General features: G+C 41.7%; 2 protein-coding genes across 3 annotated transcripts in view; both read left to right on the forward strand.

Annotated features, from left to right (window-relative positions):
- LOC103138953 (forkhead box protein J3-like) overlaps positions 1 to 6,534 on the forward strand; it is an 87,090-nt gene extending 80,556 nt beyond the window's left edge. The window contains exons 11-13 of the mRNA XM_007553367.2: positions 1,895 to 2,146; positions 3,156 to 3,257; positions 4,156 to 6,534. Coding sequence (XP_007553429.1) covers positions 1,895 to 2,146; positions 3,156 to 3,257; positions 4,156 to 4,274 — 473 coding nt within the window. The 3' untranslated portion in view covers positions 4,275 to 6,534. The remainder of the gene's footprint in view (positions 1 to 1,894; positions 2,147 to 3,155; positions 3,258 to 4,155) is intronic.
- Positions 6,535 to 7,939: 1,405 nt separating this feature from the next.
- Positions 7,940 to 19,877, forward strand: pdpn (podoplanin). Of its 2 annotated transcripts, XM_007553371.2 has the most exons (5): positions 7,940 to 8,343; positions 14,954 to 15,373; positions 15,502 to 15,610; positions 16,603 to 16,651; positions 17,336 to 19,877. In XM_007553371.2, exons 1-5 carry the CDS (start codon positions 8,280 to 8,282, stop codon positions 17,390 to 17,392), a joined length of 699 nt encoding a protein of 232 aa, XP_007553433.1. In that variant the 5' UTR covers positions 7,940 to 8,279; the 3' UTR covers positions 17,393 to 19,877. The 2 variants fall into 2 exon arrangements, with proteins under 2 accessions (XP_007553433.1, XP_007553434.1); XM_007553372.2 differs by lacking the exon at positions 16,603 to 16,651 and having other exon boundaries at positions 7,943 to 8,343.
- Positions 19,878 to 21,695: the final 1,818 nt, after the last annotated feature.

A 21,695-nucleotide genomic window follows, 5' to 3' on the forward strand; every position in this document is an offset into this window, starting at 1 on the left:
ACAGAGCTCCTGTTTTTCTGTCACTACCAGGTGCATAAATTTTACTAGGGGAAGGTATTTTGGACTACGTTTTATTTGCTGCTTATATATTTTGAAATAGAAAATTAGACGCTTTGGGTTTAGCTCTAGTTGTGTGTTTTGTTCACCTGTCAACAGTTATGTGATGAGGGGACGGTGGGTCAGGTCTTATTAGCTTGGTTAGTCTCTCACTCTGCATTCACAGCGATTTACTTCAGGTATTTTTTTTATTTAGTCAAACTGACACTTCCGTGATTAAACTAAAACAAAATCTGTTTCTAAATGAAAGTTTGAAGAGCATTCGCATCAACATGGGAAGGGTTGTTGACATGTTTGTTTTTTTTCTGTTATTTCCTTCTTTGACTGAGTCCAACATACTGTAACTTCATGGTGATGATGTACACAACTGAAGAACAATCAAGCTAGATTTTTTTCTTTAGCAAATTAAGGTTTCTGAAGCTGGCACTGGGCTTTTTAGTTGATAAAAACAAAATGTATGGATCAATCATAAGACAGAAAATGGATGGCATGTGAGCGACATCGGAAGAGAAGAGTATTTTTTCCATTTAGTCCAGAAATATACCAGAAGGCACATAAGTCATAACCAGTGTGTGTTGGAATTATATTTTCTCCTCCATGACAGAGACGTTTGAGAAAATTGTTGTTGGTTGAATTGTAAGGGATACATGTCAAAAATAATAACCTCATAGACCTCAAAGACCTGAAAATGAGTTTGTTGAAGACTCATTTCATGGACAGTAAGAAGTTTTGATGAAAGAACATAAAGATCTTGCAAAGATAATCGCTGGAAGAATTGGGAGTGGATGAAGCAGAACAAGGGAGAAAGTAATAAACATGGGAAACATGACTAGAGCGAGAGGAAGAGAGAAAATAGAGCTAAACAAAGGGAAAACCCTGAAACCAACAAAAACGGTAACAGAACGAAACACTAATCAAAGGAACCTAAACCCAAATGCACAATAAATAATAAACCAAAATCTAAATACACAGAGAAACGAACAAAGGCAAAATCAAACCAGGACACGATGAAACCAGAAAGAAACAAAAACCCAAGTTCCAACACCTTGTGATCGTAACAGGAGGTCAAACTCTTTTAAGAGCCACTGTATGTTTTCTTGGAGGCCACAATTCTCTGTAAAAAGAAGCTTCTCCTCATCCTGTTTGAGTTGCCGGAGCTTTTTTCCTGATGGAAGGAGAACAAACAGAAAGTGATCGGGTGAGTCTAGTTCACACCGATCAACTTCGCCTTCTGCTGCAGGTGGTTGACCCATGCGCTGGTCCAAAGTGGAGCACCTACAACATTTTGGGCATATTTGAGCACCTGAAAGAGGTCTCCTTTGTTGTCTGCAGGGCAGCCTGTGTGAGCCACACTTTGCTGCTCTGCCAGAGGATGTTCTCTTTTGTGTTCCTATTAAATTTGTATGCAGCTCTGAGGATAGCCCAACCTGTTTCCATTTTCTCAGAAAGAAAATTCACTGCTCGACTCTCTTCACTAGGCTGGAGATGTTCAAAGTCTAATTGTTCACGTAGTTATGTGAGTTCCTAGGAGACTGGTTGAACCAAATCTTGTCACCTAATGTAACGATGAAGAATGTGGGTTGTATGATATAATTAGACTTTCTCAATCTAGAAAAACCTCCCTGTTTGTTCAGAATCAGGCTTTTGTCTGAAACCCTCTATGCAGATGTTGAACCTAAACTTGGATCCCATGGTTTTTACAGATGCACGTTTTGTTCAAAAAGGGCAAACATGGCTTGGCCGAGCACACAACCTTGAGGTACTCCTGTGTTCAGGACATCACAATCAATTCTGTTTTTTTTTGTTTTTGTTTTTTGTTTTTTTTCCCCTCCATCAGCTCTGAAGGAGACCATGAGGCAAGCCGAACTCAACAACTGGACCCTCGATGCCACTCAGATGGCTGACCTGTGTTCTTCAATCAACCAGTTCTTCACAGCCACAGGGGTCATCCCACCTCAGAGCGCGACCCACCCGCAACCTCAGGTCCAACACCCAGCAGCGCCGTCAGCAACGCAGCACCCTGCTGCCATGCACCCGAAGCCCGGCCACCACAACCAGCACGGGCAACACAACCAACACATTGGAACAGGTCGGTCCACACAGCCGCGTTTCTGCAAACACTCAGTGAATAACGTTATCATTTTGCGTGTGTGTGTGTGTGTGTGTGTGTGTGTGTGTGTGTGTGGAGGTAAGTTTACTAGTCAGGGTAAAGGGAAGTTGGGAGAAAGTAGAGAATGTAGAAATGTAAAAGTAAAATGAGAAGTAGAAAGAAAAATACAAATAAATATGAGTAAAATAGACATAAAACATTTTCCTGTTTTTTTAATGTCAGCAATGAAACGACAGAAAAAAAAACATCTGAAGCAAAAGACCTGCATCATCCTTTATCTTAATAAGGTCTTTGGTTTATTGCTTGTTGATGCAAATTACAATTTTATCTCTGTCAAACATGTCTTATACATAATTCTAATTCATCAATAGAAATAAAGTGTGTTGTTTCAGTCGTGCTGCTGTTAAAGTGCTCTATGAATTGGCTCAGCGCTACCTCTAAAAGACATATGTTGGAATGGGAACGTTCTGGAGATTCATGTGAATGTTTCCACCCACTAAAGCATATGTCTTTATGTCCCTTGTAAATCATCAGAGAGATAAGTTCAGTCAGCTTTAGAGGAGAAGACACTTGTACCTTCAAACCTTATTAAAAAAGCTCCTTCAATCATCACCACCTATTTAATTTCAGCCCCCAACAGTATGCATTCAGTACAACGCTCAGGGGCATCTCTTCGCGTGCTTGCTGACGAGCCTTGAAGCTAAATCCTTTTCTCTCTTTGCTCAGCGAGCAATTGTCGCCACTTAACATTGTACATTTGCAAAGAAACTGTAGCGGTTTTCAGTTTCAAGGCGACTCTAGTCAGGACGTGGAGGTGAGGCGACTTGTTTTCACCAGAGACTTGGTACTACTCATCCGGCATAAGACGGCAGTGCAGTTGTGTACGCGAAATGCGCGGTAACAGCTTGTGCTCTGCAGAGACGAATGTGTGAAAGTTGGTACACTAATCTGACAGTTAGTCATTGCCCTTTTGTCTGTTCTCTCGCAGGGAACATGTACATGGACTCGAGACAGAACATTTCTTCTCTGATGGGCCCACCAGGATACCCTCACATGCCTCCAATGAGCAACACGGCGCCCAGCATGACAGGTGACTCTTCCGCTGGGACGGGAGAAACTTGTTGAAGGCGTAATAATGCAGCAAAGTGTTGGCTTTTCAAACGCGTGTAAAGACGCTCGTCTCGTTAAAAAGACATGTTCTTGTTGGTTTCATGAGACGAACAAAATTGTCTCATGAAACCAACAAGAACCTAAGTACATGGAGCAAAACGGTTACATTTTTGTGACTAAAAAGCGAATAAGCGTTTTGCTCTGTAGAAATTTTGCTTCCTGAAGCTGTGGAGAATTCTCTTTTCTCCTCTTGTAGCATTTTACAAGAGGAGCAAATGTTTTTTCCACCAGCTCTCGACCGGATATAGGTGAGCGTTTGACGCAGGGCGGGATTCAGACATGTTCCTTTCAAGCTTTCATCTAACTGGCCGAAACCAACAATAAAAGTGTGTGAATAGCCAATAAAGCCAGAATGTTAACCAGCGGTGAGTCTCCCCCGCCGCTCCGCCCCCCACATCCCGAAACAACTCATATTTACTGTGCAAGCAAGCTGAATTCAAATACAAAGTTTACCGTTTTAAATCCCTCAAATTGCTATTAAAACATGGGGTGGTTTATTCATGACTTCAACTAGTTTGGTTATGTTAACAAAAACAATGAAAATCACTAATTTCTCAGAAATTGATGATGTCTGCACATTGTGACTCGCATTGTATTAATTGTCAAATAATTACTGACTAAAGATCACGTTGACGGTGTTTTTCCGGTACTTCTTACAAAGGTACACCTTTTCCTAAGTGTCTCGGTGTTGTTCATGTATTAGAAAGAGCTCAAGTAACCAAACAGGAAACCCCTAATATGTAATCAACTTCATCCAATCTAAATTCCCGCTGACACACAAGTAGTCCTGAGTTACTGACGTTTTTCTCCACACGCAGGTCATCACAGCCAGCTGAGCCAGCAGCAACACACTCTGCCTGCGGGGCACTTTCAGGTGAGACGCATCCTCGCTGCCGAGGACATCCAGGACGACTTTGACTGGGACTCCATTGTCTAAAGCTGAACTGCGAGTCAAAATAAGAGAAAAGAGACCCGGCGGGACAATACTGATGTGAGTTTCGTGGTGGACAACCTCCTCGGTTCACCGAAGCGAAGAAACGGACGACAATCCAGGAAGTAATGGAAAGTAATTTTCTAAAATCTTGTTGGCCTTTTTTTCTAACACAAGTGGCTGAGGGGTCCAAAAGACAATCATTATTGAAAAAAAAAAAATGACAGGACAGACTTTTATTGTGTGGGGCAGTGCCAAGTTGTAAACACAATGTTTAAAGAGTCACAGGTCGCCAAAGTATTGTCAAATCCTCTGTGTATTTTCATTTTTCTTTTCCCTCAGATGCGTTTCCTGCAACAGCTGATGTCACGTTGAAGTTCTCGCTGATAAAAGAAATGGACAGAAAACTCTAAGCCCGCAGCAGATTGCTGCACATGAATCATATTTCTTGCAAACACAACGAGCATATTCAGATATTTCAACTTTTTTTTCTTGGTGTAAACATTTCTTTTGCCCTTTAACCGGGCCTCTCTTTATGCTGCTGTGGATCTGAACAAAAGAAGGTGCAGGAAAATGTGATTGAGTGGAGCGCCATCTACTGGTCAAAACAGGAATACTTTTCATGCGCCACAATACAATCTTCCGGGATATTTTCTCTGCCTTTTTCAGACATATTTGTTTCTAAAAATTTATTTTGTATAATAATCTGGTGTGCTCAGTTTTCATGCTCTCAGGGTGAAATGCTCACGCACATCTCCACTTTTGTGCCGTTTCTGAATGAAAATGTCCCTCCTCTGACCTGGCACTAACGCGTATCCCGGCTGGTTTGGTCTCAGTTTTAAGTTTTCACTCTTGCTAGTCAAATATATCATGAGATGAACCGACGTCATTTACATAGTGCTTCAGAAAAATCCAATTTTCCTTAAAAGATTTCAGTTTTTGTCTTTTTATTTTTTTATTTTTTTTTTTTAAATTGCAATTCGAATAATCAAAGCAATTTTAGTGTCAGACAGAGATAGCCAGAGTAAAAACCAACCTGGGCATTTGTGAAAAACTTAATTGTTGCCTTTATTAAATATGAATTAACACTGTTTAACAGGATTAACTGGAAAGCTGAGTTGATTTTCACATGTAGACCAGATCAAGAAATACTTAAAGTAGAACCTGTCTAGCATCATGGAGTAGGGAGTTCAGCAATATGTACACCTCTAATTAAAATTATATTGTGGCTATGATCATGCTTATAAGTTAGAAAAAAATGCATTGCCTGCATTTCTTGTATTGAAATGGTATTTATGCTATTTATTTATATGTATTTATTTATTTATTTATAGGATTCTATGAAAAACAAATACTTCACTTGTTTTCTTTTTATTCCCACACCTAGAATTAATTTTTTTTGTTTTTTAATGTGAGACTCTGGTACAGCTATACAATATAAATTTATTTTAGACCTTCTTACCCATCTTTGCCAAAAACAAACACTACAGAGGGAACTCGCATCCTGCCTGAGTTCAGCGTGTCCTGAGCTCGTCCACACGTCTGTTTTAGGGTCATTTGAGAGCGACCTGATCACCCAGGACACGTGTTAGTGCCAGGTCTCAGTGGGGCCTGCGTCGGTTCGACTCTGTGCCATGTGTTTAGATCCCGTTTAGCTTCGGCTAACGGGAAATGGTCAGCTCCATATGCTAACGAGTTCATTGTTGTTGTGGAGTGAGCTTTGCGGCAGGTGAGAGAGCAGCAGCTTATCAAGTTGGGAAGCAAGTTGCAGGCCAGACTTGGACTTCCCTAAGATTTGTGCCCAGTGTTTGATGTATAATTCACCAGGCGGAGCCTCTGTATTTCTGAGGGGAGCGTGCGCAGAGTTTCTGAGCAGACTGAAGGAGTCGACTGATCATTTATGATGCCTGAATTAGGAAAAAGAAATAGCAGGTTTTGCACAACACTAAGTCTGAGAGCATCTACTTAATAAAAGAAAGATGTTTTTCTTTTTGGAGAACTAAAATGAAGAGACAACATGCTCTGGTTTGTTCATTGTGACGTTTCTTTTGTCTGTGTACAGTTCTGTATTGTCTCTGATTTTCATTAGTGTACAGCTTCATAAGGCTAAAAAAAAAAAACACTAAAAAATAAAGAAATTTCTTTGTAGTAACATTTTGAGCTCATATTTCCGTCAGCGAAATATTGAAACTTAAAGTGTTATTTGTTTCAGAGGAGCTCGGTTATTAATTAGGCGGTCACAAAACAATCATTGTATGGACAACAACAAAAAAAAAACAAAAAAAAAAGGGAAATGCTCCTTATTGCCATTCAGTGCTGTGTTACAGTGACCAGCATATGTATATCTTCTCTGTTCGTATGTTTGTCGTCTTTGTAAATAACTGTGTTAATCCTCTGTTTTTGCCCTTGAAAAAACAGACTGAAAAGCAAAGGAAGCTGCAAATGGAGACGGTATTTTGTTACGTGTCCTTCTGGATTTGCATCATGTACATAAATTCAGTATACTGTAAAGAAGTGATCTAAAAAAACAAAAAAAAAAAAAACTGGGATTGGCAAACTGTGTGTCCAAAAATATTCAGTGTATGGCGGTTAAAATATGTTAAGTGTTTATTAAAATGTCACAAGCCATTTTTACTGCACCAATCCTGCGTCTGCTGCCGTCATTCCACCATTATTCCGTCTTTGGACTTTGAGCCAAAGGTCTGCAGAAGATTAGGGTGATGGGACGGAGGCCTTTCAACACTTTCAGTTCGTCACATTTGATTTGATAAAATAAACGGATAAATTGCTGTTTTTAGAATTAACACTCCTTTTACTCTTTTTTTTCAGATGTGTGGCACCTTTTACATCAGAAGCAACTTCTCTAGGGAATAAGAATAATTTCAAATCTAAATCTGCCTGGGATATTAATAATTTTGAGCCGAACTATAGATATGTTAAGATATACTTTTGGTGGTGAAACGAAACCTAAGGAACAACCAAGCTTGTTTATTTATTTTTTTGTAAGACGGGCTCGTCACCTTGCTTTCATCCACACTTGTAGCTTGTTCTCCAATAGGTGTCAGCCAAGTGCCGAGCAACATCTAGTCTTCGGTTGGATGTAAACTCGACAGACCACCCGTGCTTCGTTGTGTAAAAGTCACACAGTGTTGAAACTGCTCTAAAAGCTGCCTTTCATTGGGTTCAAGTCCTTAAAACCCCTGCTGCTAATCTCATCTTTTCAAGAAAAAAGAGCTACACTTTAAGCTATCAATGCAGCTGATTTATAAGTGCTTAATTTTATTACAATTTTTATTTAGGCAATTATCGAAGAATTCAGACATCAGATAAAACTCTTGTTGCCTGAAGTTAAGTTTATAGTTTTTTTATCATTCATTCCTAAACTTGCTTAAAAACTAACTTCAGTATGTTTTTTTTTTTTTTTTTACAGCACATTCATTCGGTTTCTGTCATGTTTTGATATCAGCTATTTATCTGTCTAAAGTGAATGTGTGCAAGCTACTGATACCGCCGCAGGCTCTGCTGGCCTGAGTTGCAGAGCCTCATTCAGGGCTGGACCGCATTAGCCACCTTACAGTCCTTACTCAGAGGAGCCTCCTCCCAGCACAACCTGCTCCCCAAACCGCCCGCCCTACCTCCGACCCAATCACCCACCTCCTCCCCGCTCAGTTTATTCACCATCTTTTCTCACTCATGCTGTGTGCCATTCCCTCCCTCTCCCGTCTTACACTTCCTCAAAGTGGCCAGAGCTCCTCTTCTATCCTCTCCACATCCTGTCCTGTACAGATTTGTATCAATTTTGCCTAATTCTCAGGCCACTTTTTTTTCTTTTTTTTTATCCTGAACTTTTTCTTTAACTATTTAAAAAAAATTTTTTTAATTCTTCACCTTTTTTTTATTTATTTTTTTTCATTCCGGTGTACAACCCTGAACTGTACAAGATCTCTCTGATTTGAGTCTCCCAACGGTTTTTGGCAGGAGAAAAAGTGCTTAGAAGAATTTCCCACCACAATGAAAGTTCAGCTGCTGCTCCTCCTGGCCCTGGCCGGCCCTCTCTGCTCCTTCACACGTGCAAGTAAGTGTACTCTTTATCACAGTCCTGTCGTTAGCACACTCTGTCCCCCCTGTGTGCCTCTGCCTCCATGTGCCCTGCATGCACCACTCTTTGTCTGCTTTAACCTGTGCTGATCTAACAACAACAATGAAAAACGGTGCCTTGAGATGGAAGCAAAAAGTGTTTCGATAAGAAATTAATCTGATGTGTTTTTTCTTTTTTTAATATTGAAATCTTGAAAAAAAAATTTTTTTTAATTATTTTTATTTCAAAATTACTGCAAAATTTTAGTCTGGTAACGATTGTCTGTAACTGGTTTTAGCCGTTTTCCTTTTCTCTCTCTCTCTCTCTCTCCCTTTCTTTTTATATTGAGCAATACCTTTCCATGACAAATATAGATGTTTTTTTGTTTGTTTTTTTTACAACCACGTCTCCTGCCTTTGTTATACTCCTGATGTGTTTTCATATTATCGTCTGCTACTGGTGCTGAGTCCAGACAACAGGAAGAGTTTGATTTTCTGCCATGAGAGGGAAAAAAATGATGTAATAGCGGGAGCTCAGCTGCCTCATGTCTGTAAACTCTTGGCACAGCTAAAGAGAAGAAAGGGAATATCCTTTGGAAGCGTCCCAAAGCACTTCTCATACGCAAGTAGGCAAGGAAGAAGGTTGGGTAGGGGGTTGAGGCAACGGGGGGGCTGTAAATTGTAACGTACACCGTACATACTTCTCCAAAATGCCGTCCTACGCTTTCTTTCTATATGTATATATATTTTTTGCAGCTTTTCATTTCGACCCCAATCCCCTCTCTCATTCCTAAGTAGGACTATCACTCATCTCTTGATCGCCTGGGTTCATATCTTTGCCTTTAAGAAAGAAAAGTACCCATAAGAAACAGCCGGCACCAACGGTAGGGAAGGGCCGGTCTGCTTTCGGTATTAATAGAGAGAGCCTCTATATTTAAGAGGGTCATGTGGAAGGGAGAGGGAGCAGGAGACGCGCCCTATCCGTCCCTGTGTGTTGGTAAACTGTTGGACTCGCCAACCCCCTTGGCGTCTACCCATCTTTGGTTGGGGTGTCAAAGCTTTAGCTGCTTAAAATCCCCCTGTCATGCCTCCCCCCCCCCTCTCCCCCCGCCTCGTAACAGCTCGCCTCCTTTCTACAACCCTACCAGTCTGATGACTTTAACCCTTAACGGGGGGGGAAAAAAAAAAACATATTTCAACTTCAGAAAGTATCTTTATGTTTCAAAAAAAACAAATGGAACAAAAGCATAGAAGTGGGCACATTTTCCTCCATCTAATCTTCTAACTTTACAAGGGTTAGGAATCCTGTAAAAGCTTCCTTCCATTCATTCCCCCACCCCTGTTCTCGCTGCTAATGAGTTTTGTCTGCCTTGCCTTGCTGGCCCAGTAACACCCCGATCACATCTGGCTACTCAAAAGTGGGTCAAACTTAACCTCACGCTCTTAATATGAGACCCCAGACCAGTAATGGCGAAACATAAACGTATGAGCCGCACGCATATTTTCATGTCAGCTCATGAGTCTCATTTTGAAGAAGCAAAAACGGCACAGTCATGCTTTTGAAATTTTCCACAGAGAGAAGAGAGAGAGAGAGAGAGAGAGAAACATCTGTTTTAGGAATAGGAGGCAGAGAGGCTGTTTTAGCGCTGACGTCCTCAGTCTGCAGCAGCCTCTCTCAGACCTGAGAGGAAATCCACAAACGGAGCTGAGAGCTGAGGCGGAGAAGTGTACAAACCTCTGTAAAGATAGCATCGTGCGCCTCGAGAACGCACGTAAATGGGAAGCCATTTGACAAAGAAATCGGTAGCTACGCGCAACCAAAAGTTAGAAAGATTAGGAGTTTAGGAGAAGAAGGTTGCAGAGGAAATTTGGGAACGGAGTTTTAGGGGTGCAGCAATCAAACCTGCAGGCCATGAGAATAATGAATAACTCGTTGTGATGCCAGTATCTGTCCCCCCCCCAGTGATGAAGTCCAGATGGGCCCCGCTCTGTCTCTTTGTCTGAGTTTAAAAACAAAACATCAGGCGTTTGGACACTTTTTGTGTGCAGTTAGTGATAACATTGTCTGCGAATATTCCCCCCTGACCTCGGGTTTCAAACCTCTACATAGCACTGGGTAGTATTATCACCAGCGATATCGCCTACTGGTTTTGTGGGGGAGTTCTGCCAGATGAGCAGAGTGTCTCTCTCGGTTCCCTCCTTTAGCGTCTTGACACATTCCGCACCCCAAAGGTGGACATGGTCTCTCACTCCCCTCACATCGTCTCTCCCTCCCACACCAAGCTGTGAATTAGAACGCACAGACATGCGTAAACAGAGGCCCGCTGTGGCAGCCGATTGCGATGGCCTCGGCGGATGGAAGCTGCTACTCCCTTTGTTCTCGTCTCGCCCTGCGTGTTGTTGTGTACCTGCTTCGCACAATAACTCCCCATGAAAGAGGTTTTATTTTTGTCAGGCAGAAAGCGCGGCTCTCTGTCTTCACACAGCCTCTTATACCGTCTCCGTCTATCTGCAGCACTTGATGCATGTCAACCAAAGTCATAAACCAGGCTGGTTTGTAGTAAAAATATATATTTTTTAATACCTTTTGTCATATTTACACACAAGCTTATGTCTTTCCTCTTAATGAACTGTGGTCAGTACTGGATACGGGTTTAGATTCAGATGCATAATTTATTCCGTGTTCCTGTCAGAATATATAAAAAATATATACATCTTGAACATTGTTTTTTTATTTGTGTGTGCGACTTTAAATCAGACATTCACCACAGCACCAAGTGGAGATGAACCATTCAGAGATTTGCAGTGGATTTCTCTTGAGTTGACGCTACAAACTGGTCAATTAAAATTTCTGATCTTGTTCTTTAATATATAAGAAGGTAGGAACTGTAATTTCCCCCAACAATGGGGGGAATTATGCTAAATATTCTTTTCTAGCCAAGATCAGTTATTTAGTATTTAATGACATTTTTTCATCCTGCATATCAGACACAATTAACATTTCTTTTTTTTTTTTTTACAAAGTTCCCATTTTAAAAATGCTTCTGGCATCATCACAGTTACCACAAAAAACTGTCTGGAAATGTCAATGTTTTATGTGGATTCTAGAGAATTTAATCTTTTAAGCTTTGCTAAAGCTTAAGCTTTTGCTTAAGCTTTTTAAGTCATTTTGCTGTTGATGGACAGATATTTCGCCATTGTGGGACGATAAATGAATTTCTATTCCATTCTACTCTAACACTTCCCAATTCGGCATGTATCACAATAGACTGAGGTCAGATGTTTAAAAAGATAAAACTGACCGACTGTTGTGTACTCTATTCAGCGATCCAGTTATTTACTCAAATTCTTGCCATCTTTCTCTCTGAGAGTTTTATCTTCGACAGCCATAAAACAAAATAATTTTATCTTCTTACATTTTTTGCGTTTCCCCTTACAAAAATAAAACTTTGACTCTCTTTTGTTTACCGTTGTCAGAGCAACAAGTAGATGCATCTGGTGAGTTCACTGGTCGGGGTTTTTGACGTAACAATCAGCTCACTGCTGGTCAAGGCCACTGAAACTGAAAAATCTTGAGATGACCACAACCGCAGACGATGGGGTCTTGCAGCAAACCCACCCCTTTCTTACCCGGGTAAAAGGACGTTGACTAGCCATCTATTAAAACCAACTGGATACAGACGTTTAGGTCATAAACCCAATCATTACTTGTTGGTGTACAGGCTCTGTGTGTGTTTGCAGTTGTAATCCATCTTGTCTAGTTGATAAAAATGATCAGAAAAAAAAAAAATGTGTCTTGGAGACTCGGCTCTAAGCTAAAAGCCAACAGCTCTGCTTCCCTGTCTCCGTCTACAGTCGAACCACTTTCCATGCATCTTCGCTGTGCACGTTCGGCCAACCGGAACCTCAGGAGTTGCTAATGCAATTCCTCTTCCAAAAAAAAAAAAAAAAGCTGTTCACCGTACATCACACATCACCAAAGGCCATATGTAACCCCTTGATTGAATCATGTGGAGCCAACTGTAACCAACAGGCATGCAGGCATTCTCAAACTCTAACAAAAGGGCATCTGCTAACATTTCAGGCAGTTAGATGCTGTTTCAAGCTTGCCTGATGCTGAATTGGAGGCAAGTGAGTGTGTAGATGGGTGTGGTCAGATCGATGTGATATAGGATAGAGGGTGTATATTTGGAGCCCTTTCGTAGCCTTGTCGGCCTCAAAAAGACACAACTGGTTTGCAAGCATGAATGTCAGATTGGTGGATAGTTTCTTATCGCTAAGCTGGAATCAAATCACATCTTATTAACTACCCAAAGTGTCGCACTCGCATTTTTGAGACAGCAGCGACGACGGGACCATTACAGAGATGTTTCAAACTCGGGTGCGCTCAGGAGCTGACAAAATGAACATGCCCTTTCAATGGTTAGCTCAAATGTGATGGTAGGAGTCCAAACCTTTTCTCTGGGGTTTTGCTTCCAGGCCTGGACCGGCTCTGGATTAGATGTTCAGATTCAGTATTATACCCTACATGTCCAAAAAGCCGACCGCATTCATCATGACATCATGTTTCCCCCCTGCTTCTCAATTTTGAATCACTGAATACCCGAGGAAGATCCCTCCACCCTTGCGATTTCAATCTATCCGGCCTTCCTATCTCCACCCCTACGTACAATGATTCAGTGCTTTCAAAAGTTGTTGGCCCTGACAAACTTATCCTCAGGGATCGGTTTGTTGTTCTCCTCAGGGAGTGGCATGGTCACAGAGAGAGAGAGAGATGGAGCAGATTAAAAGAGGAGATGGGGTGGGGGGACAGATTTCACCAGAGTTGCTCACTAATGCAGCTGCATTAACCCAGAAGGGTTATTTTTGTGGGGAGGAAATACTACTCCGAGCTAATTGTGGGAACTGAGCACATAATGAAACAATTGTTAGAGGAGTTTAGGGGAGGTGATTACACATAGTGTGTAGCCGTACTCTGTACTTTACTCACAGACCATTTTATCATCATTTACAGACGGTCCAAACAAACAGATTGAAGCCCCTCTACCCCCCCTGCATTCAGCGGTCGGCGGCAGCGGGAACAAATGTTTTGTTATATTTCCCCCGCCTGGTCATAATGAAGGCGGGCGAAGGCCATCCAGGGTTATTTTTGGACGTTTTGAAAGGATTCGTTATCGTCTCACGTATTTAGTAGAAATCTAATAATGTGGAAAGGGACGGACATTAATGACAGCGGCTGAGCTTAAAAAAAAAGACTCTTTTTCGGCTCTCGGTAGAAATAAAGTTTTGGGGCATAAGTGGATTTCTAACCAGCAGATTTCACTTTTCCAGAAGAAAAGGAGTAGTTTGTATGCCAACTTTTTGTCAGTGGAAAGTTGATTGCAGGCTGTAATTTTGGTGCCCCGCTGAAGGCTGGCTCCTTAATTTTCAAGTGGTGCTGTTCAGGCTAAACTTTCAGTTGTGGCTGGAAGGATATAGACCTTTGGGAGATGAAGCAAGCGCTACTGGTGGGGAATGACTGCAATGAAATTAGGCTGGCTCGCAGTCAGCGCGAGGATAAATACGTGTTTATTTTCTCAAATATTTACAAGACAATCAGCAGTGCAGACGTGTAGGCTCTAAAAACGGTTAATTTTAGATGCCAATTGTTCAAGAGAGGATAAAATGCAACATTTTCTTGACATGATTGACAAATTTGGGCTTTCTCGTTAATGAAAGTATCAAGAATGTGTCCTCACATTTTGATAACTGCCCAAAATGTACTCCGTAGGACTTGGGGAAAAACCAAATTATAAGTTCCTGCACTCTTAGATGTTGCATCAGGTCTGAAAGGGGCTTGCAGCTCAGGGTTAACAAGCCTTCCCGTGCCGTCCTGACACTGCGGCTCCTTCCACAGGAAATGAGGCAGAGGATGTGGCATTCTCCTACACAGAGAAAAGACACAAATCTAAAGGCAGGATGGAGAGGGGAGGGGCGGGGAGGATGTACATTTCATGAGGTCACTGGCCTTGGTAACTGTGCACTAATGATGGGACAGTAGTAATGAGAAATGCTGCATAAGCCTTTGGCAGCACCCTTCCAAACAAACGGGAGAACCTCTTTGTCGAGTGTCAGTTTGATTCAACAACCTCACTCCGTGGGACCAGTCCAAAACGGGGAGAGGACAATGCATCTGCTTGCTTTAGTCGGGGTTTTGCAATCATTTGAAATTCTGATTCACTGTCTCTTTGTGATTCCATGAGGTTTCCACAACCAGATATTGTAATAAAGCGCACAGTGTCCTTTCTTTACAAGCTTGTATATCACCAAGCAGTGAGCACTTCACTGAGAGCACGCTTACGTTGGCAACAAAACTGATAACTGATTTTCAAGCCAGCATGTGGTCACAGCTGGGAGTGAAGCCTCAGGATAAAAACACAAATTTCAACCAGTTTATCTAATGCAAGATAAGAGGGGAGGAAAAAAAACAAGCATAAAACTTATTTGGGAGAGAGAAAGTCCTTTATAAAGTGGATTTGTATTCTGTGGCAAAGAAAATGTAGATTATTGGATGTTTGTTTGAAAATCAGCATAACTTATTTGAGATCTTTCATAATTGCTCCCCTCAGGTCCTACGACAGTCGCCTCATACTCCTCTTCGGCACCAGAAGAAACAAAAACAACAGTCATCACCGGTCCTTCTCCCACCGACCCACCAGTTGCCCCTCAAGATGCAACGCTCAGTACTGCCGAACCGGTGGCTACAACTGAGGCTGACATTGACGTCCCTACTACAGAATCAAATCAGATCCCTGAAACAACTACTGTGGAAGTAAACGAAGCTCCCACCGTGCACACTTTGGCCTTCGCTGAGACGTCCTCGCCTCCTCCCGAGACCACTGCAGCTCCCGCTTTCGAAACCACAGCTTCTGAAGAGACCAGTAGCCCCCTCAAAGACGAGACCGAAGCACCAATTGATCCGACCATGAGTGCGGACGAAGCTACGGGGACCGACGGTGGCAACGCAGACCTGACGGTGGAAACTGAAGGTGACTGAAGACTCAGTCCAATAGTCTGCAATTTTTCCAGAACAATAATAGTAAAAATGATGATTTGTAGATGAAAAAAACAACAACAACAACAACAACAAAAAAAAACAATAACCATTGTCTTCCAGAGGGCATGAGCACCGGACAAATAGTGGGAATTGTGATTGGCGCCATCGTGGCCGTGGTGATTGTCATCGCTGTGGTGATTGCAGTGTTGAGGAGGATGGGCAAATACTCGTAAGTCTATCTCCTTCTGTATATCACCTGTCTTGCTAAATTTTACGTCAAACTCTTCAGATTTTTTTTTATTATGTTAGAATGCCAAGTACATAAGGAGGAAGTACATAAAGGTGTAATAGAGAGAAAATGGTGCACAATTTTCAAAGATCCTTGAAAATAAATATCTAAAAAATGTTAGATGCATTTTCAACTAGCCCCACTGAGTTCATACTTCACAGCTGCAAGTCTTTTAGGGTCTGTCTCTTCCAGATTTTGAAATCTAGAGACAGAAAGTGTTATGTTTTTCATTTTTCAAGTGTTGTCATATTAGATGGAGAACATCTAAACATCAGTTTTGAATTTCGAAACAGATTCTAACAAAGAGAAGCACAATGCTGCTATGACAATGTTTCCCAATGAACATTTGTAGTGAAATTAAGTTAAATGCATTATGACCTTAATTAGGTGACTCCAAAGCCAGCAGGTTACACTGTATTGATTTTTATTAGAGAAAAATTCATCGTGTTGTTTCATATGAAGCCACAACAAGTTGAATGTTTGTCGTCTGAACTCGACAAAATGTGCTCAAATCTTCGTAACCTACTTTCACTGTAAGCCATGTGCAGCTCTGAGGGCATAAATTGTTGACAATACGGCGAATGTTCAAACAAAGTTGTGCTCGGAGTCATCACTTCTTGCTTTCTCTAAAAGTTGAGCCAAACCTTTAGTCATTAATTACACAGTCCCATTACATCATGTACAGTGATGTAATGGGGCTTCTTGGTCTGTGGTGATAAGTTGACATTGGATTCCCAGCACTGCAGCGTTGCAGCCATAAATGGTCTAAAGGTATTCGAACCCATTTTGAAAGCCTTTTACTTCCCTCGGAGAAATAAGCAAAATCTCTTCCAAACGACAGCGTTTCCACTGAACGCGCCTTCCGTTATGAGAATATGATGGCATTGGATCGTAGTAAGTGTCTTTTTTTTGTGTGTGTGTGTTTGTCATAGGTCTACCAAGAGCAGAAAACCTGCAAAAAAAGACAGCGTTGTTGTCTCTGTAAAGTTCTCCAACTTAATGCTGATGCTTTGAACCCTCCGCCTACCCTTTTTACTCTCATTGTAACAAACATTTTCTCCCCATTAAAACACTCCTGACACTCCGGTGAAAGCTGCTCCTTTTACTGACACACAGTCCCGTGCTTCAGGACGTAAAAATTAGGCATTCATGGTGACAAGTGACTCTCTCTTGCCTCCAAATTACTCTGTTTGTTGACTCAGTGTCAGTGTACATGAGCAGTGGTCATCAGGAGGGCAGGTTTCATAATGGCAGCTTGATTTAATCCCTAGGAACAGAAGATTTGTGTTTGCCGGGACTGGAGCTGGGAGTTAGAATCAGCCATTTTTGTTTGTTATTTCAGCGACTAATGGTTCAGTTTTGTCTGATTGCTTCACTGTCATTCCAAAAACTTGATGGTAAGATATACTAAAAGAGAATAAGCAAACTAAAAGCTTATGCAACCCCTCTCGATCTGTTATTAAAATCTACTGCTAAGTTATTTTTTTCCATCCACATTTATATCAACGTGTGCCTAATAAAAGAAACCAAATTACCACCAGCAGCGAATTAACGTCGCAATAACAGAAAGCTTAAATACTCTGAGTCCAGCAGGATAATGTTCCATTTAAAAGCCCTTACTGATTCGTTTTTTTGTTTTTCTTTCTTTCCTTCTGTCCTCTGCAGCCCTTGAAGAAAAAGTCAACCAAGCAGCAGGAGCGTGGAAAGTTCTGGAAATCCTAAACTACTGAACTGTGACTTTGAGTTTGATAATTAAAACGAGCACAATGCCAGAACTAAACTAATCTAACCTGGACTTGAAATGATGCCAAACCAAGGGGTGCAGCGAGGGTCGAGTGTTTTGTTGTTGTGTGTATATACAGTGTGTACTGTAATGTGTGTGAGACAAGAGGGGGTGCACAAGTCAACATCTTCGTTTTCCCCTGCTTACCTCCCCAAAAAACAGCCCTGTCTTCCCTCGTGTTCATGAAGTGAACAAAAAAACAAAACAAAACAAACAAAAAAAACAATGGGACAGCAAATTCTTTTGTTGATTGAGTAAACAAACAATTTTCTGATACCAGGAAGAAGGCATTAAAGGGAAGTAGCTAAGCAAAATTACTGTTGAACTTTGAGAAATTGACGTAATGGCGAAATGTATCAAATACAAAATGGGGGATGGGAGGGTAGGAAATAGAAAATACTGTTGCAAATCCACAGGATGTATGTATAAATATTGAATTCAGTGGCGCTACATAGGATAGAGCGAGCAACTTTCTCATTCTCTTGCAGTTGCATAGGCTAGAATTTGACAATATCCAGTATACAGTATGAACAGGCAATCATAGGATGGTGTTGTACAATGCCTCAAAAATATTATGCCCCATTATAGTTTTTTTTTTTTTTTTTGCACTTAAATGTTGCAATAAATGGCAGTTAGTTGCTGCTAGAAAAATTTTGTTGCAAGATTGTTTTAGTTTAGCCCTGTTGGAGGGTTGCTTTAGCATAAGCAGGCTGTCTATGGTCATTCCACTGCACATAAATTGGTTTTAAATCTAGACTTTGACAAAGCCACTCCAAAGCCTTTCTGTTTTTATTAGGCATTGAAAGGTAGACTTGCTCAAATGCTTGCATAAACCAGGCTGCTTGAGTTCAGTTACGGCCAGTCATCCAGGTTCTGAAGTAGCCAGACCACCATCCAACTTCCACCACCAAGTTTAACTTCCAGTATATTGTTTTCTTGTTTTTATTTTTCTGAATTGCTATGTGTTTTTTTTTTTTTTTTTTTTTTTGGGGGGGGGGGGATCTCAAACAGGCTCTTTTGTTTGTTTTGCTCAGCAGTGGTTTTTACTATTAAAGACCTTTTGCCCACTTTCTTTACTATTGCTGAATCATGAACTCTGACCTTAACTGCGGCAAGTGAGGTCTGCAGTGCTTTAGATGTTATTCTGTGTTCTTTTGTGCCATCCTGGATGGAGTCACTGATGCCCTCTTGGAGTACTTTTAGTAGGGAAGCCACTCCTGGAGAGGTTCGCCACTGTGCCATTTTTCTTGTTTTTTTTTTTTAGCCTACTATATGTTGTCAGGCAGGTTTTATTCAAACAATTTATTGATTCTGTATCCCTGGTTGCATTCAGACCTGGATGTGGCTTGGAAAATTAAACTGTTTTCAAAAAACAAAAAACACACATAAGTTGTGACCTACCAGGGTTAGTGATCATGTTTTTGTGTACATAGGACTGGGATGGTTTGGATAGTTTATTTCCCCTCAATAAACACAAAAAATAATCATAAGACAACTGATTTTTGTAAATCACTCACTTTACGTCAGTCTGCTATAATTTTTTGAAAACATCAAACATTTGAATGTGACAAAACCAGCAAGAACAGAAGAAACCTGTAATGGGGCAAATACTTTTCCACAGCACTGCAGTGAAGTCGTTCTAGAGCACCAGTTAGAACAGTTCCCCATGCGGCCAAAATACCCGACACCTCGGGCCAATTGCACGAAGCACAGCGTGCAGACTTTGTCCCGACCATGGGCGTCCTCTTTGAGGACGAGCGCAGCCGAAACAGCAGCCCTCGTTTGCAGGAGCACCGTGACATTCTGCCCACTTTAACACTGACACATTAAAACCTGATACACATCTGTGAAATTTAGCAGAAGGGTTTCTGCCACTGTTTCTGGTATTCTCTCACTAGCGCAGAGGATTTCAAAGTTTTGAAGTGTGCTACGAGTGGGTCTTGAATGAACTTCTTCAGCTGGCTCCTGCTCTACTTCGGGTCTCCGTGCTGCCGTAGGTTGCTAGACGTGATAAAAGTATTAGCTTAACAGCGTATTCTTCTGTTTATGTCACCAGAACAGCCGTCCAGTTGTTAACTGCATATTGCACACAGGATAACATTTCATAGCTGCACTTAGCTTTAGTGCTCAGTGTTAAGCAGGCATTTCTTTTTGTTTTGTTCCAACTGTAACTGTGCTAACTGGGTGCATAAATACTCTTATCTTACCCTGCCTGCTTTTAAAACTTGTTTAATATGTGCACTGAACGAGAGGAGTAATGTTTGATGATTTAGACTTTAGACACTGCAAATGTTTGCAAAGATCCATTTCTTTTGCTTTGCCATGATGTCGTCCATTTGTGCCATGTGTTTCATGCAAACCTCTTATTTAATTGCAGTGTTTTTGTTCATACAGTTTCAATAAAGCGAGAAACATTTCACAAAACACTTGCTCATTTCCCTCTATTTATATTAGAAACCGGTCATAAAAATGGACACAACTGAGCTCATTGTTGACCAGCACTGTACTTCCCCTCTTATATACTTGTGACCGTTACAGTCCCATGACACTTATTTTCTGTTTCCAACTGAAGTATACAAATGTTAACAAGTTGCCCAGGGCTCCGTCCAGCTGCCTCCTCTCCGATTGGCCAGTTCAAGCAGCGCTTCAAATTAACGAGAGGGAGCGAAAACAAAACCCTTTTCAAGCTGGCAAACAAGCAGCGCCAAATATGGAGAGCCCTACAACGTGGAATCGTCGGGTCGGTTGGTGCCTCTGACAGTTAGGTGTGTTTTTTGCGTCATGTTGTGGAGCTTTTCATACGATGCTGTTAAGCTCAGGCAAACCTCCAGCAGTAGGCTGCGAGTTGCACAGAGATGCTCTATGTCTGGCTCCCTGTCCTCCGTGTGGTTTTAGGCACCAACCCAACACCTCCCACCCCGCCCGAGCCTCTGCCCCGTTGGCGAGCTTCATAACTCCCTTTAGCTCACTCTCTGGGTGCTGACTGCCGGGAACAATGGAGGCTTTTGAGAGGGGGCAAACGGAGAGGCTACATGAGCCGTGGCTCGCTCTCTCTCTCTCTCTCTCTCTCCTCACTACTGCAAGGAGGGGCTAGCGGGGGAGATTCTGTGCGTCCTTGCAGGGTGGAGTCACTTCCTGGGTGGGCCCTTCTTCCATCATGTGTTTTCACATCCACACGCACATCATACAACATGTTCCAATAAAGATTTAAATTATAAGCTTTGCTGATGAAAAAGACCCACTAAAACTTTTAAGAGTCATTCGTCGGCGAAAGGTCTGAAAGCAGCTATTACAACACACAAACGGAGGAATTTACAAAGATTCAAGCCACATGCTCTTAACTGCACAATTGTTCTAAATCATCTTTAATGATCTCTAAAAACAGGCCTACTTGTGACATAACATTAGTCAGAGAGACATTCTTACTCAACTAAAGGTGACTAAAACATACTCGGAGAGGAAGGAGGAACCCCACCCGAGGTCTTGTACACAGATGTTTAAAGATATGCAAGATTATTTCTCTTAAGCTGGTACTGGAAGATTTATCAGATGATCGTTTCAGTTTGTGTACTGGATTACACTCAGACCCAAAGTAAGCTTTTCTAATTATCAGAAAAATTCAGTTGATGCCCATTCGGCTACAATTAATCCCAACTGTAGCATCGAAGCGCAGATTGTGAAACAATAGAAGAATGGCGTAGATGATAAGCAGGCTTTTCTTTGCAAACCTAATCTGCCGAAGCTTGAATGGGTAATGTCTCCCTTAGACTTTTCCATATCAGGCACACGGTCAGACATGTCATGAGTGATCGTAGCAATAAAGAGCTGCCACTGGATGTTTCCACCTGTGGGAAGAAGCTGGGGGAGAGTGAGGAAAGCAAGGAAAATGCAAAGAGAACATGGAAGTGCCACACTGAACTGCTGCCACCAGGGGTGTGTTCAAAACGGCAATGGGCTCATTCAGTCTACAGCTAATCTTGTCAGGAGCAGCTTGAGAGCACGCCCACAATTCAGTTCCCCTATCAAAAAATAAAACCAATGTTTGTGTCAGTTGCCAGGAGGACACAATAAGACTCGACACAATAAGACTCGACATTGTTCACAAGCAGAAGCTTTTGACATACTGTTTACCAGTAACTTGTTCTCAATCTGCTGATGAAGCTCATCCCACAGAATTGGCAGCAAGACTGTCGTGGGTTGACTCGAGCTCTGCAGAAGTGGTCCACGTTCACCAGCGTGCTT

The sequence above is a fragment of the Poecilia formosa genome, unplaced genomic scaffold, assembly GCF_000485575.1.
Source record: "Poecilia formosa unplaced genomic scaffold, Poecilia_formosa-5.1.2 Scaffold56, whole genome shotgun sequence".
NCBI lineage: Eukaryota > Metazoa > Chordata > Actinopteri > Cyprinodontiformes > Poeciliidae > Poecilia > Poecilia formosa.